The sequence below is a fragment of the Calonectris borealis genome, chromosome 1 (assembly GCF_964195595.1).
Source record: "Calonectris borealis chromosome 1, bCalBor7.hap1.2, whole genome shotgun sequence".
Taxonomy (NCBI): domain Eukaryota; kingdom Metazoa; phylum Chordata; class Aves; order Procellariiformes; family Procellariidae; genus Calonectris; species Calonectris borealis.
In genome coordinates, this window is record NC_134312.1 from 95,031,799 (window position 1) to 95,047,512 (window position 15,714).

Sequence of the window (15,714 nt, forward strand, 5' to 3'; positions counted from 1 at the left end):
TCAAACTCTAGCTAACATTACGTACAAAACTGGCATATATGGCCACCTATGTTTTTACTGATAACTTAGTGATATCCGTTATCTTCCCATTCAAGTAAGTAGAAAGTGATCTGGGTCTAGAGTCTGAAATGTATTTTTAAAAATTCTTTGAAAAAAGTATATTTGGAAACAGAGAATTAATAAGATTAAGAGAGAACAGATGAGTTAAAACAAGATTATATGTGGAAAGATGAGTACAGAGAACATTTTAGTTTTTCAATATACAGAATAAAATGTCCATTGATTCTTGCAAAGGGCAAAGTTCTCCTTCTCCCCAAAAAAAGATCTTCGGTTATCCCCCATAGAATGGCTAGAGCAATTCTGAACCAAACATATACCATATTCAGAGTACTGGAGGCAAAATGTACATAAAATTCAGTTTGTATATAAAAGAAAGTCCTACTTAAAAGTTACATAAACACATTTTAAAAAAAAAATGAAGTAAATGCCATTAAAAAGATCAACACCACTACTCCTGGTACAGAACAACTGTTTCACGTGCTGATATTTATAGGATAGCCAGACTGTTAAATTAATATACTTTCCCTATAAAAGTAAGTATATTTACTTTTTAAAAACTCTATATATGGTAGAGTGAGAAGATGCATTGCAATTTCATCATGTTGGGCGGGGGGGAATCACTCTTTCTCATGACATAAGAAAAATTAATGTAGTAAAAAAAAAAAAAATCTCAAAATTAAATTCATTATCAAATTCCAACCCTATTCCAACATGATCTAAACATTTCAACCAAAGATTTCATAGGTTTATAATCTGGTGCTCAGTTTGTTTTGAGATTAAACTAGTATTTTGAAAGCATAAAGCAGATAATTTTTCAATTATTTTACTATTTGGCCATTCTTGTTAGTCATACCTTAGGAATCCACAGTCCATAGTATGGACACGTTAAATGATTTACTTAAGATTAAAGTAATGAGACTTGTAGTAAGCTGGGAACAGGATGCAGGTCACCTGGTCCCTGTGACTAAAATTTCTAAACACATCATGTGGTTTTATATAACTGATATTTGTCTTCGGTAACTAAAGGTTAGTCTTAGGTAACTAAAGTGGTTGATTAGATGTTCAGATATACAAAGTGCCAGAGTGCTAATCAATGTTTCACGGGAATGGTGTTCAAGGAAGAAGAGGCATGAGAAGACCAGCACCAGTTTTAAAAAGAAAAATAATCTTGTACACCACAGACTATAGTCAGAGGATATTGAGGTTCTTAGCTTCATCTCACAATAAACACATCAACAAAATGTAGTAGCACATTGACTAAATCACACTAAAGCACCCAAGTACCCATTACAAGTCTAATTTAGTTTTGCATTTTACAGAGTCTACAGAAAAGCCTACCTCTGTCCTGCTCCTTACAATCTAATTTAGAATCACAAGCTTTTCTGAGTTATATCAGCTAGGAATGAACAAAATATTGTATACATTCTAGATGGAAGAAGTAATTTTTTTTTTTTCAGAAACTTGCACTGCTGTTCTTTAGTTTTTTTCAGAAACTTGCACTGCTGCCATTAGTAAAGTAGTAATGAAAAATAAGTCAAAGTTTCAGGGAAAAAGCTGATCAAACCACAACACTCCCCTGTTGACAAAACCTCCTTTTTGAATGTTTCAATGCACTTTAAAGTTACATAAAAGTTTGTGTTTTCACACAAGGTACCTGCACTGTCAAACAGCTTGCTGTGTTTATCATAGCATATGCCTTATGCTAGCTAACATAACTTGCTTATTATAAGCATTTCGACTTACCACATTCATCCAAACTTTTAACAGGACTGAGAATACATGTATTACTTGCATGTGTGTTTGTGTCTTCTTTTATTTCTGTCTTTTTTCCTGGAAATATTCATGGGGTCTGGAACTCCTTAAAACTAACCACTGCATCTTTAATAGCAGGAATACCATTAGAAGTGTGGATCATTTTAAGGGAAGAACCGGAAAAAGTGCCCTTGATAAAACAAACTGAAATACCTTAATACTTGAGTTCCTCTAGAACTTGGCTATACACTCACAGTTTCAAAAATAAAAAGAAAATAGAACACTAAATTAATGGCCATTACAATGAAAACCAACTATTTCTCTGTCACAAGGGAAATGGAAACGTTGCTCAAAGTTTGTTTGCTGAAGGTTGTCTGGAAGCTTAATAGAGTGGTTTTTAAATGGTTAGGGTTAAATAAAAAAAAAAAATTGAGTAAGATAAGTTACATACACTAAGACAAATATGAAAAGCCATCTCAACAAAATTAAATTCTAGAGAAAATGGCTAAAACATGGTAGAAAACTAGAAGGAATGTTAGTCATGAGGAGGCAATCCCTGTCTCTTTCCCACAGTCAAGTTTACCACCTGGCACTACAGCTAGCCAGGAGACTGAAAAGCCTGCCAGGAAACCAGCCACAATCCCACGTGCTGCCACTGGAAAAAACAAATTCCGCTGCTTATCATCCGGACCCTGCAGCTGCCAAGCACACTCTGCATGGGGTGAAACATCTTTGCACTGATGCTAATGGGCACAATCAGGAAGAAGTGGAGTACATCCAACAGCAGTGCCAGCCCAGCAAGGAATTAAAAGATCCAAACTGGTCTTCAAACAACAGAGTATCCATGGCTCTTCAGTAAATGTGCTCTTCTTCAAAGAAAGAAAAAATGATGTAATATCTAAAGGTAAGCCTGAAAACATGTTGTTCCTTACAGTTCAATTAAGGATTCTGATCAGCTTAGATCAGAAGTTAAGGATTCTGATAAGCTAATCACAGAAAATAACATATCATTTTCATAATGGAAGAAATAAACTTCCCCACCCCCAAAAATCATCCGGATATCTTAATATGTTATCATTTCTCTAAGATATCACTTACTGAAAAAGAAACCTTTTTGTCTTTGCTCAGCCGGCAAGATTCAGGGTTCCAGGTTAGTAGAGTTCTCTTTTCTAAGTCTCTTCTGCAGACTTAGGAATTCTGTTTGCAATATGTATTGCACGTTGCTTGGGAGAGATATGGATTTCTTTAATTGATTACCTGAACTCTCTTGTTGTGAGAAATTATGAGCACAGACAGCCTTGTAGGCTCAGATACTGCATTTGCCACAATACTGTGAGGTACCTCCTTTACAGAAGACTTGGAATTTCACTTATTGATTATCAAGGGAAGTACAGACTGAAAAGTTGCGAAAAACAGTCCTCTCTCAACATGTCATGAACGTACAAAATTCATTGGTGATTTCTCTACACTTCTCAGAAGAAAGGTGCAGACTCACAGAAAGATATCAATGAGTTGCTATGTCAGCAGGGTTGGAAGCAGAAAGAAATGGACAGTAGATAATAAATGCCAGCTCTTCCTTCCTATTTTGGACACCAGGCTTAAATTAAAGGGCTCACTTGGCAGGACACAAAATCAAGGTAACAGACATCTTCAGGACATTTCTTTATGTTAGAGAAAAAAGACTTACATAACTGAGCAATGGGAAATATTACTAGAAGTATCATTTTCCAGAAGAATTCTAAAAGAAGGTACTTATTCACCTGTGAGTACACATAGCAAGATAATAGTCTTGTGACGATTTTTGACATCGTCTACCACAATGAAGCTCTACTTCCTCCTGGCAATACTATAAAGACATGGAAATAATGACGACTAGTGGGCACTCCAACAGGAGCATTTAAAATAAGATTGCTTAAAACCATACTTTAGCAGTCACCTAAAACAGCATTAAGCACAATAAACTACATTTAACAATTTACATGTCTACTATTATGTTTATACTGCGATATACTTAGCATACACTCTTTTTTTTCTTCTTTTTAACCTACAAATACCTCTGCCAAGGTTACTACTATATGGAAGAAGGGAAAAGCTTAATATACTGTCTAACATAATTGTGTATTCATGCATAATTTCATAATGTGATTTAAAAGCCACCTGCTCCTGGACACCTGTGTGCATTCTGCCTATTTTGGTAATCAGACATTAGAAAGCTCACTTATACGCAGGCTGCCAACACAAGCAAAGAACAAAACTTTCTGACCCACAAATACTGCCATTGGTCATTTAATACTGTAACTGTCTCTGATATCCTGGAATTCGATGGAGTCATTTCATTTACGAGAAGGACTATGAAAGATCAAAGAGCACATACCTCCAATGAAGGTATCCACTCTCTATGTAATACAGAAGAGCATGTCATGTTGCAAACAGGCTATTTGTAATTCAATTTAAATATACAACCATCTCTTCTGAGGTTTTGCCATTTCTAAAAACATGGTGGGCTTCTCAAAATTATGTACAGGAATGAGTAGCTCAAGTCATACTAAGGTCAACAACAGGTATTAAATTGCCAAAGATACTTTGAAAATCCTAGTACAGGGAAACGTTATACAGACAAAAAAAGGAATGTGTAGAATAGATGGTATATTACTCAGGTTATCCTAACCTAGCTAGCACAGAACAATAGTATGGGACAGTAGCATTGTTAGTAGTGGGTGAACAGCCAAAAGTTTGTTTGAATATGTGTGTGTTATTTGTTTATTTATTTATATTATTTATTATTTTAAACTTGCATCATTGATGAAGAATACCAAAATTCTGTATTTAATTAACCAATGGCTGTATTAAAACAAAACCAGCAGTATTTGTATTGGTATAATAAATTAATGCTTTATTAAATAAAAAATATGGATTCATTTGAATTAGCACTGACAACATTATTTTGTTTGGATGGAAAAATCAAGTACAATTGAAAAAGGATAAATTATTTTTCCCCCAAACAAACCAGTATTTTGAATAAATCTTGTGGTTTTGGGGATGTAAGTTATGTGTGTGTGTAAGGATGTGTAAATTGAAGTGACAGTTCTCACCCTCCTCTATCATCCATCAGCTTGGAATCTTCTTGGTGCTGAAGAATTCAAGGCTGAATACTGTATAGTCTGAATACTGCATAGTCTGAATAGAGTAGGTCCGACGTGAACACACAACATGCATAGCCAGTAGCTAGCAAGATACCTGGCTTTAAGGCTTTCTTACCAAGTCTTCTGACTTGGACATAAACAACTTGGATATAAACTCCCCATAATCCAAAAGGAAGCAGTTAATGACCTGCTACGCCACCTGGACGCTCACAAGTCTATGGGGCCGGATGGGATCCACCCGAGGGTACTGACGGAGCTGGCGGAGGAGCTTGCCAAGCCACTCTCCATCATTTACCAGCAATCCTGGTTAACTGGGGAGGTCCCGGACGACTGGAGGCTTGCCAATGTGATGCCCATCTACAAGAAAGGCCAGAAGGAGGATCCAGGGAACTACAGGCCTGTCAACCTGACCTCGGTACTGGGGAAGATTATGGAGCAGTTCATCTTGAAGGTGCTCACAAGGCATGTATGGGACAACCAGGGCATCAGGCCCAGCCAGCACAGGTTCATGAAAGGCAGGTCCTGCTTGACCAACCTGATCTCCTTCTATGACCAGGTGACCCGTCTTGTGGATGAGGGAAAGGCTGTGGATGTGGTCTACCTGGACTTCAGTAAAGCCTTTGACACTGTCTCCCACAGCATTCTCCTAGAGAAGCTGGAGGCTCACGGCCTAGACAGGTACACTCTTCGCTGGGTAAAAAACTGGCTGGACGGCCGAGCCCAGAGAGTTGTAGTGAATGGAGTTAAATCCAGTTGGCAGCTGGTCACGAGCGGTGTTCCCCAGGGCTCAGTACTGGGGCTGGTCCTGTTCAATGTCTTTATCAATGATCTGGATGAGGGGATCGAGTGCTCCCTCAGTGAGTTTGCAGACGACACCAAGCTGGGCGGGAGTGTTGATCTGCTCGAGGGCAGGAAGGCTCTGCAGAGGGACCTGGACAGGCTGGATCGATTGGCTGAGGCCAACTGTATGAGGTTCAACAAGGCCAAGTGCCAGGTCCTGCACTTGGGTGACAGCAACCCCATGCAACGCTACAGGCTTGGGGAAGAGTGGCTGGAAAGCTGCCCAGAGGAAAAGGACCTGGGGGTGCTGGTTGACAGCCGGCTGAACATGAGCCAGCAGTGTGCTCAGGTGGCCAAGAAGGCCAAAGGCATCCTGGCCTGTGTCAGAAATAGCGTGGCCAGCAGGAGCAGGGAGGTGATCGTGCCCCTGTACTCGGCACTGGTGAAGCCGCACCTCAAATACTGTGTTCAGTTTTGGGCCCCTCACTACAAGAAGGACATTGAGGTGCTGGAGCGTGTCCAGAGAAGGGCAACGAAGCTGGTGAAGGGTCTGGAGAACACGTCTTATGAGGAGCGGCTGAGAGAACTGGGACTGTTTAGTCTGGAGAAGAGGAGACTCAGGGGAGACCTTATTGCGCTCTACAACTACCTGGAAGGAGGTTGTAGCGAGGTGGGTGTTGGTCTCTTCTGCCAAGTAACTAGCGATAGGACGAGAGAAAATGGCCTCAAGTTGCGCCAAGGGAGGTTTAGATTGGAAATTAGGAAAAATTTCTTTACCTAAAGAGTCATTAAACATTGGACCAGGCTGCCCAGGGAAGCGGTTGAGTCACCCTTCCTGGAGGTATTTAAAAGACGTGTAGATGAGGCGCTTAGGGACATGGTTTAGTGGGCATGGTGGTGTTGGGTTGACAGTTGGACTTGATGATCTTAAAGGTCTTTTCCAACCTTAATGATTCTATGGTTCTATTCTATGAACTGGGTAACCCTTTTCAACAAAGTGTTTTCCAGTAATTATTCTGGACCTATCATCTAGAAAACATCAGTAAACAGTAGCCACATAATAATCTATCTATCTGTAAGTTTACACTGACTGAGCGTCAATATAATTTCATAATGATACTCAGGAATTATATAGCATGACCAGTAGTAGCAATTACATACAGTACTCCGAGGAATTAACTTCTATAATTAAACACAATGAAATATTTTGCAGTGCTCAAGATGATTTGAGGAAGTCACATTCCTGTCTTTTACTGATAAGTTAAAAAAAACCCCAAAACTGCAGCTCTACCTGTTGTTGGCACAATCCACTTTGGCAGTCCAGGTGCTTTTGTTCTAGCTGGTGCTAGTGTGGTTTTACTAAGAGCTGTGAGAGAGTTTAAAAAGAAAAAAGAAAAAAAAAAAAAGAGAAAAGTTCCATGAAAAGAAAACCCAACAGACTTTTATTTGATGCCAACAATTCCACATTAGAGAAGAAAAAGTAACACTTGCTGTGTTACACAGTTTTGGTTTCTTTTTTTCTGATTTGGAAAGGCTTTACCTGTGGACTGATTAATTGAAAGAAAAATACCCTTTTTTCCCAGCAACACTTAAAATTCCACTGAGAATAGGTGAAATTAATTAATTAATTACTCTCCTCCCCATCCCAAATTGAACAAACAATTATTACCAGGTCTGGTCTGTGATTTATCAGATGGCCTTGGTCTTGCAGAAGTGAGACGTGTTTTATGAGGTGCTAAAAGAAATAAGGTTCAGTTTAAATGTTATATGTAAAAGGAACACCAATAGCGCAGTATAATTTGCCAGAAAAAAGGTCCATGCACCAATGCAATATAGCAAAATGGACATATGAGAATTCTATGAGTTCCAATCCAAAATGCACGCTGAAAATGCTAGTTTCTTTGTCAGATGACTCCATCATGCAGTCTGACCAGTTACATTCATGTTTAGGTTTAGGAAAAGATATAAAATATTTACAGCCAGTTACCCAACTGTATATGGATACAGAGTTAGCTCTGCAAGGTATCCATGGCCTTAAGACATTTAATTAGGTTCTGTAAAAAACAAACAAACAAAAAACCTCAAAATAAAACACCGAACTGAACCCCCCCAAATAAAATATTCAGATAAAAACATGAAACATTAAAATATTGCCAAGAAAACAACTGGAAGCACTCAATGCAGACACTGTGTAGGGCTGCTGAAGCATAGTGTCATCATGAAGGTTAAAATCAGAAGCCTTCAACCTTTTCTTATTATCGCCTTTCACTTGCCAAATAATTTTGATGTTTTAGTTGTTACAGAATCTGTGTGAATCACACTGAAAGCTAAAAGCATAAGCAGTAGTCACTGTTGTCTTGTGCCAAATTATCAACTTCTGTAACTGAAATTTTTAAATAAATAGAGCTATTTGATATTCGAATCTAATAACATTCTATCCACAACACTTAATCCAGCTTCTCTGAAGTGTCAGAGAAAATACTTATGCAGGAAAGAACATATTACTCATTTTTGACATTTACATTTGGGAAATGTTTTACAGATTTAGATTTAGTATTTTATAAGGAAAAAGGTGGAATTCAGTTACATTTATTTAGAGTTTGCAACACCCTACATCTGAGGATCCAATACGCAGCACTAATACTGTTTAAAAGCGTCGTATCATCTCTGAGACAATACTGATTAAACCTTGATTTTCAGAGCAATGAACAAAAAACATTTGATAAGGGTAAAAATAAATTTTCGTGTTACATATTTGAAATAGTTTTAAAGGTAATAATGAACAGACCATTAAACCTTAAACCATACTGATTTTACTTAATATCTACAGCCTCTCAATACAACAACTTAAGAAAATCCTAAAAATCACCTGTATGGAACTGTGGAATTTCAGTTGCTAGAGCAGTTTTGGGCTTGGGTGAAATCTGGTACGTTTCATTGGGAACTGAAAGTGGAAACATTATTACTTATCAAATTGAAATTATTTCCTTTTAAACATAAGGCACCACAGGTGGAAGGGAAATTCAAACTGTCTTTGTGCAGACCATAAACAAAAAGAGTCAGTGCTAGAAACCTGGCTGAAAATCATGCTTTTATACAGATAAAAGACTTTTCAAGGCTGGGAAGATATATATCATTGTTAAGTCAGACAAAAGAAGAAAAGATGATCAGGTAATGCCTTTTTATATGACTCCTCAGCCTTGTACATGAAGTACTTATTTCTAGAAAGAATTGCATGAACGAAAAAATGGCTGGAAAATTAAAACCAGCAACATTTTGTCCATGCACTGGAATGTGACTAACAAATGAACACGACATAAAGATATATTAAGGTATTTCTGTTGATTAAAGTGTAAGTTTAGCCATATAGCAAAAGCAGAGAAAGTAAAGTTTTATGAAAAATAAACTGACATAATATCTTCATTACCCAAAGTCATTTTGGATCCATCAACAACATGAACTGTTATAAGGTTAATTGATCCCAGGTGTGTTGCCCTCGGAGCTACAAGAAATAAAACATTGTTCTGTGAGAAGTGAAATTAAAGAAGTTGAATTTCATTAAGGATCTGTGTCCTTTGTTTCCTAAAAACCTATCTACACATCTGCTAAGACAATTTTAACAGACATGAGACAGACACATGTTCTGATTAGTCTGGATGTATTTTCATGCTGACAGCCAGACAGTGCAACTATTCTGCCAGGCCCCCACCAACTTCAGAACAAATGCCCTAAAGGTGGAGTTCAGACAATCTTTGGTCTTTCTCACACTAGGTATATTAATTTGCACTTCCCTAAAAAATTTCTAAAAGCTTGTAGTAAAGTACTTATCTTTCATTTTTCCCTCACTCAAATTTGATTGAATTTAGTGAAAGGTATCTAAGTTACTGGATGAAAAGGAGAGACTGACAGGCAGAGGCACACATTACATGTCTCTCTGTCTTTCAGAAATAAGGTTAAAATATGGAAGCTGGAAAGTAACCTACCTACTAGCATAAAGAGCAGTGGCTAAATAGTGCCATTTGTTTTTAACAACTTTCCTAACAGTAGTTTATTTTGCATATATATCATTACAATGATTTAAAATTTAACAGGAAAAGAATAAACCTATAAGTTCTGTTTTCTAAAATTCTTTGCCTAAAACTAACTTGTAGTTGTACCAAAACATGGAACGTTTTAACAATTACATGATTGGAAATAGCTCTTATTCAACTGAGACTCAAAACCTAACTTGGTAACTTAACAGAAAGCCTTTCAAAATAAGGCCTTCGGAAAATAAATCGTTTTCCTGGACTGTTCAGCTTGATTTTCATAGTAATATGTATGTACAGTTCTTGAATGAATAGGGTCTCTGCTTAAATTCTTTTTGGCTATATAAAAAAGGCTCAAAGTCTAAGGGAAAAAAAGGGGGGAATGATAAAACTATCCATTAACTTATTTACCTAAAACTAAAATATTATCAGTTTGGAGATTAGATCACAGAGTAAGAAAGATTAGGAGCTGCTCACTCTTATAATCATGCTCTTATAATCACTCCTCCCCAACACATTTTTTTTCTCCTGTAACCTTCCTACCTAGTAATTTTTATGGAAATGGTTCACACCCAGGGTAAGGCTGAGGTATCATCATCCTTCATTATAACTACGCATCCCTAAATCTACTGTAGTTACTGCAAAAATCACTGATAGGAAGAAGGTACCTATACTGTTAGCATCTAACTATGTTGGACTGAGATTCTGTAACCCAAGTTTCAAAAGTACTTCAGAAATTGAAGCAAATATGTCTAGGGTAATAAAATCCCCCAAAAGAAAAGGACTTAGTGAAGCTGGCTACAGCAGTATATTTTTATTAAAATTTATAGAATTCCTCACATTTTTAATGGCTACTACCCACAATTCAACAAACAAAAGTTCAAAACCCCAACCATCTTAACTTCTGCTCTCCATGGAAATTGATGCAATTCTTGGGCATTCTCTTTGATATAATTTATTAACATACTCTGAGCTGAACAATGACACTAATTTCTGTCTATATATCATGCATGTCACATGACTGTAGTACTGAATGACAGCAGAAAGTGTAATTAAGGCAGTGCCACAATAACACTTTTAAAGTTACAAACTTTAAATTACCAGGTTTAGTCTGTGGTACTTCTGGCCCGACAGATGTTTTGGGTTTGGAAGGAATGAGCAGTGTTTCTTTTGGAGCTGAAAGAAAAGGAAAAAGATTATTATTGTATTCTGGATCATGGAGTCATGATCAAATGCCATATTTAGCCCACAGAAAATGCATGCCTCAAATGCCTGAAAAAAAGACAATAACAATTCCACGGCTTTCTGGAACCTGAAACAAAACGACTATCCAAAACACAGAAAAGTTCTAGCACTGTGCTGTAGGATAAGTTGAGTTAGTGGCTAAAATTCTTGCTCTAAAAGAAAAATTAGACCACTGAATTTGGTTGGAGATCTGACAAATACAGGCTTCTGACGAGACATGAGCTGTAGGCTGTTTCTGCTTTACTTCTAGGATAGAACTGAGACTCATCTGTATTAAGAAACATGCATGTGTGTAAGCAGAATGAAGGACAGTAGAATGATGTTACACAAAATACCACACCAGAGCATGTTCTCCATAGAAATTTCTCCATTGAAAAATTAAAAATACCAACATCTTAACTTTAAGGAAACTTATTTACCCATTGTTGCCCTTGAATGCTCAGTGGTAGTAGAAGATTTTGTAATAATTGGTTGAGGAGTTGTCTGATGTATTGCTGTTAAGGAGAAAATGTGAAGAATCTTAGAATATTAAGCTATAATAGAAACAAAGTAGCATTTGCACTATTTCTAAAACTTTCAAAATGCCCCAAATTAAAGAGTGGCAGAATATCTTAAAAATTGACTGCTGACAGATATCATTATCTTTCTATTAACTTCTCCTATACATTCCTTCTTAACGAAAATGGGAAGAGACACAGCCCTCTGTAACTATTTTTAAGACTACTTTTGTTTCAGTATAGCACACAATGTCACTTGCTAACTGTACAAGCACATTACAAAGGAGTTCTGTTGCATTTTATGGATTAAAAAAGTGCTCACAGAGAAGCTTCTCTGATTACCAGGAAGTAATCAGAGAGAACTCAGTCTATCTAGCCACTGAAATTTGTCAACGCTCACATTACTACATTTTAGTCATCATTTGCTCTATGTAAGAGAAAGGTGGAAAAATATTTTTGATGCTACACTACAAATCCTACTATTATTTTCAGTTTAGTTTTGGCATATTTTGGATTGACTGACTTAAGTGTAATGCATTTGTTTCAGCACAAAACCAGCTATGAATAATTCCATTAAAAAGCACAAAACCCAAGACTAAGGGAAAGAATGATTAAACACAAACATGCAAAATTAAAAAAATGACTCCATTACCAGGTTTGGTGTGTGGCACTCTCGGTTTTTCAGATGTTTTTGGTTTGGTATGAATGAACTGTTTTTCAGTTGGAGCTGAAATAAAAACAAACCGCACCCGGAACAATAATTGAAAAGACACACTGCTTTCATAGTATACAAGGAACATAAGTACGATCTGATCTGTAATAAGGCAAATTATGTAAGTAAGGGTAAAGCTAAAAATCAATCAGTTGGAATTCCTGCAAAGAAAGGAAAAGAAATTATATGGCTGCTGACGCAGACAGACTTCCCCAAAATTGTATACAAATTTGTAGCTTTGGATGAAGCAGTGAAGAATATAGTCACAAACAGCATACAATAAAGTAATAGGACAAAAATAGACAGTAGTAGCCTACATCTTCCGCATCTGCCATACATAAGTATCTAAGGACAGGATCTATTTTTCAGTGGACCCTTCATATCAGACTTGATTTATAAATTAACTTCTTTGTTCTTATGTGGGAACTATTCAATCTTGTTGTTATCATACTATTCAGTTAAAAATTCTTGCCATGTAGGAATCATTTACTGGAAAAGGTTATCTTAGCACTTGCTAGTCTGTGATCCACAGTAATGTGAGAGGTTCTCAAAATATCTGCCTTCGCCTGTGCATTCTTCATCCCCCTTGCTCTGAAGAACTATTTTCTGCATATGAACATTGCATCAGGTAGCCCCAGATGTGTATGACAGGGCACATAAACTTCATAAAGCTATATAAAGAGATATCAAATGAATACTAACGTAAGCATCAATGCATACAGGGAATATGTATTAAAACAGAAACATGATGAAAAGCATTTTTCATTTTCTATTCCTCAAAAAGAAAAAACATGGTTTGAATATTATTAAATGGCTATTAATACTTCGTTAATGATACCATTTCATTCTCAGAAAATCATGGTCAATGTGTCTCTGAAACTGGGGACAGAGAACTGATTATTAACAAAGATTGCTCAAGCAATATTCCTGCTGCCCAATACCGCTTGGATTCATTGACCCTTATTTAGTCCACAACTGACATTTAAGTTAAGAACAACGAATTCTCAGATAATGTTTCATATATTTAAGCAAGTTTTTCCAGAGGGATGACTAGAAGTTAGCAGAGAAGATGGCTTTAAGAACTAGTATTTGATTTGAAGGGTCACATAGCTGGTCTGTTTTGGTATATGTTATGCTATAGTTGATACCTTATAATTTTCTTGCAGTTTTCTTCTGTAAAGTTATACCATAAGGAGTGAAGCAGAAGAGTATTTTAGGATGACAGTATCCATACCTCAGATGCAGAAATTACAAGAATCACTACCCGCTCTTTAAATAAAGTCCCTTTTTTACTGGAAAATATATAACATCTGAAGGAATTACATCATCCTGACTGGAAGGGCTAGAAGATGAGGAAAAGAACCTTCAAAAGTAAATGAGCTCATGTGTTATTACCCTTATCAAGACCAAAGGGCAAGCAAGTATCTAGAAGCAGAGAAAAACTTCATTATTAGTTTTTAATATCGTGTAATGAGCTCTCTCTAAGAATTTCTTCTCTAACAAGAAAAACAGAATAATTATTTATGAAATACACATGATTACCCAATGTTGCCTTTGTTCTTTCAGGAATATGAGGAATCATAGTAGTATCTGGTTCATGGAAGGTTGGAATGATTTCTGTTGGAAAAAATGTCGATAAACGCTCAGAATAATAAAGAGACTCTCCTTTCCCTCCCACCCCCTTAAAAAAAACCTTCAGTCCTATACTATATACACCGGGAAAGGGATGTTTTAAAACAGCAATGGGCATTTACCCTCAGACATTTATGGTTACAAAGAGTTCAATTTTTTGTTTGTTTTTAACATCTAGATACTTAAAAAACAACAATAACAACCCTTCAGTGAAACCACTGGTTATCTCATACAGGTCAGTCAGATTTATGATGGGGAGTCTCCCAATCGAAATACAATTCAAGGGAATCCTCAGTCTAATCTGGGTGAAAATGTGTATATAAAGGAAAAGCACTGCAACAGCTTTAAGAGGCTTCTCTCATAAGAGCTTCAAAAGCATGGTGCCAGCAACTGAAGTGTGTTGCTCAGATACAAGCTGTGAATAACTTTTTATCATTGATTTAAACATACAGGTCCCTATTATTTCTTCTTCTGGTAATATCCACATAATATAAAAAAAAATCTTGAAATGTTGTAGTTTCCATCAGTGGTATGACTTAACTGTAGCATTGCAGAGGTTTCTTAAGCTAGAATGATACCCAGATAACAGTAAATGTGCTATTGACAACTCCCCCCACTGCCCGCCCTGAACGCAGTTGCTCAATTATCAACCACAGCTTGACAAAAGACCAGATAATTTACCAGGCTTGCTGTGTGGAGCATCTGGGATGGGAGCTGCTTTAGGTTTAAAGGAAGTATGTTGTGGTTCTTTAGGAGCTGAAAGAAAAGACCCGTTTTAAGGGTTTATACTCTTCAGAAATTAGACAGGTTTATTGCACCGGCACTGCATGCCTTGTGCTTGCAAAGAAAAACGAAGTCCTTACATGAGAGACTGAAAAACTGAGTGTCAGATACATACAGGAATTTAAAGTGAAAAGAAAATCATGAATGAAAACATGGGTGGAAAATTGATCAAGTAAGCAAAAACTAGAGTCAAGCAAAAAAACCTGAAAGAACACAGACAACTACAGTGGACGTGTTTCCATCTGTATTTCAGAGCTCATAACTGCAATACCCATGGCATATACTTGTCTCCTACAAGTGTCAAAGGAATTACAATATGTGTGAAAGAAATTTTCTGTGAAGACAACAAAACAGCTAGCAATCTTTCAATACCTGGAACAGAGTAGAATTAAGTTCAATAAGTAGAAAAGAAAACAAATCAAAATCACAAACAGAGGACGTGAAAAACAAACTAATGATATATAATCTTTGGTCCAAGGAGCAGCAGGGAAAAAATAATAATGACCAGCCTAAGGTAACATCTTTACCCGTTGCTGTCTTTGGTTGTTCAGCTGTAAATGTAGCAGGTGCCAAAACTTCATAAAAACAAGAATGTACACAGAACTAGTGATAAGTACAAGCAAAAGGGTAAAAATACTCCCTTTTATAGGACTGATTTCTTTTCAAATTGGAACACATACTTAAATTTATTCTTTTCTTTTTCTAAATTATTTATTGGTGGAATTAGTGAATATACACTCACTCAAAAGAAAGGTTCAACTGATGCTTTCAGAACCATCAGGTGTTACAAAGGTTTGGCAGTTCACTGGTATGTAAATCCCTATTAAGTATATTTTTAAGGGTCAAATTCCATTACTAGGGCACACAAACACATGAGTGGTTTGAGTTACAGATATTTAAGAGTCATACATGAAGGCCCTCAAATATGTTCTTCTCTAAGCATTTTTTGATAGGCACAGAAGTGATGCGATTTCTTCCGAGAACATTCTTACAATGTTTGTATGTTGTCTACCCTACTATGCAGATTATTCATCAGTGACAGCTGTCATGTGGCTGAAAAGCATATACAACTCGTCAAAACT

At 36.7% G+C, this 15,714-nt stretch overlaps 1 protein-coding gene across 1 annotated transcript in view; it reads right to left on the reverse strand.

The window, feature by feature from the left end:
• ABI3BP (ABI family member 3 binding protein) overlaps positions 1-15,714 on the reverse strand; it is a 169,444-nt gene that overhangs the window by 36,718 nt on the left and 117,012 nt on the right. Inside the window, 9 exon segments of the mRNA XM_075168065.1 lie at positions 7,027-7,101; positions 7,405-7,470; positions 8,605-8,679; positions 9,163-9,237; positions 10,865-10,939; positions 11,428-11,502; positions 12,158-12,232; positions 13,760-13,834; positions 14,531-14,605. Of these exon segments, the coding sequence (XP_075024166.1) occupies positions 7,027-7,101; positions 7,405-7,470; positions 8,605-8,679; positions 9,163-9,237; positions 10,865-10,939; positions 11,428-11,502; positions 12,158-12,232; positions 13,760-13,834; positions 14,531-14,605 (666 nt within the window).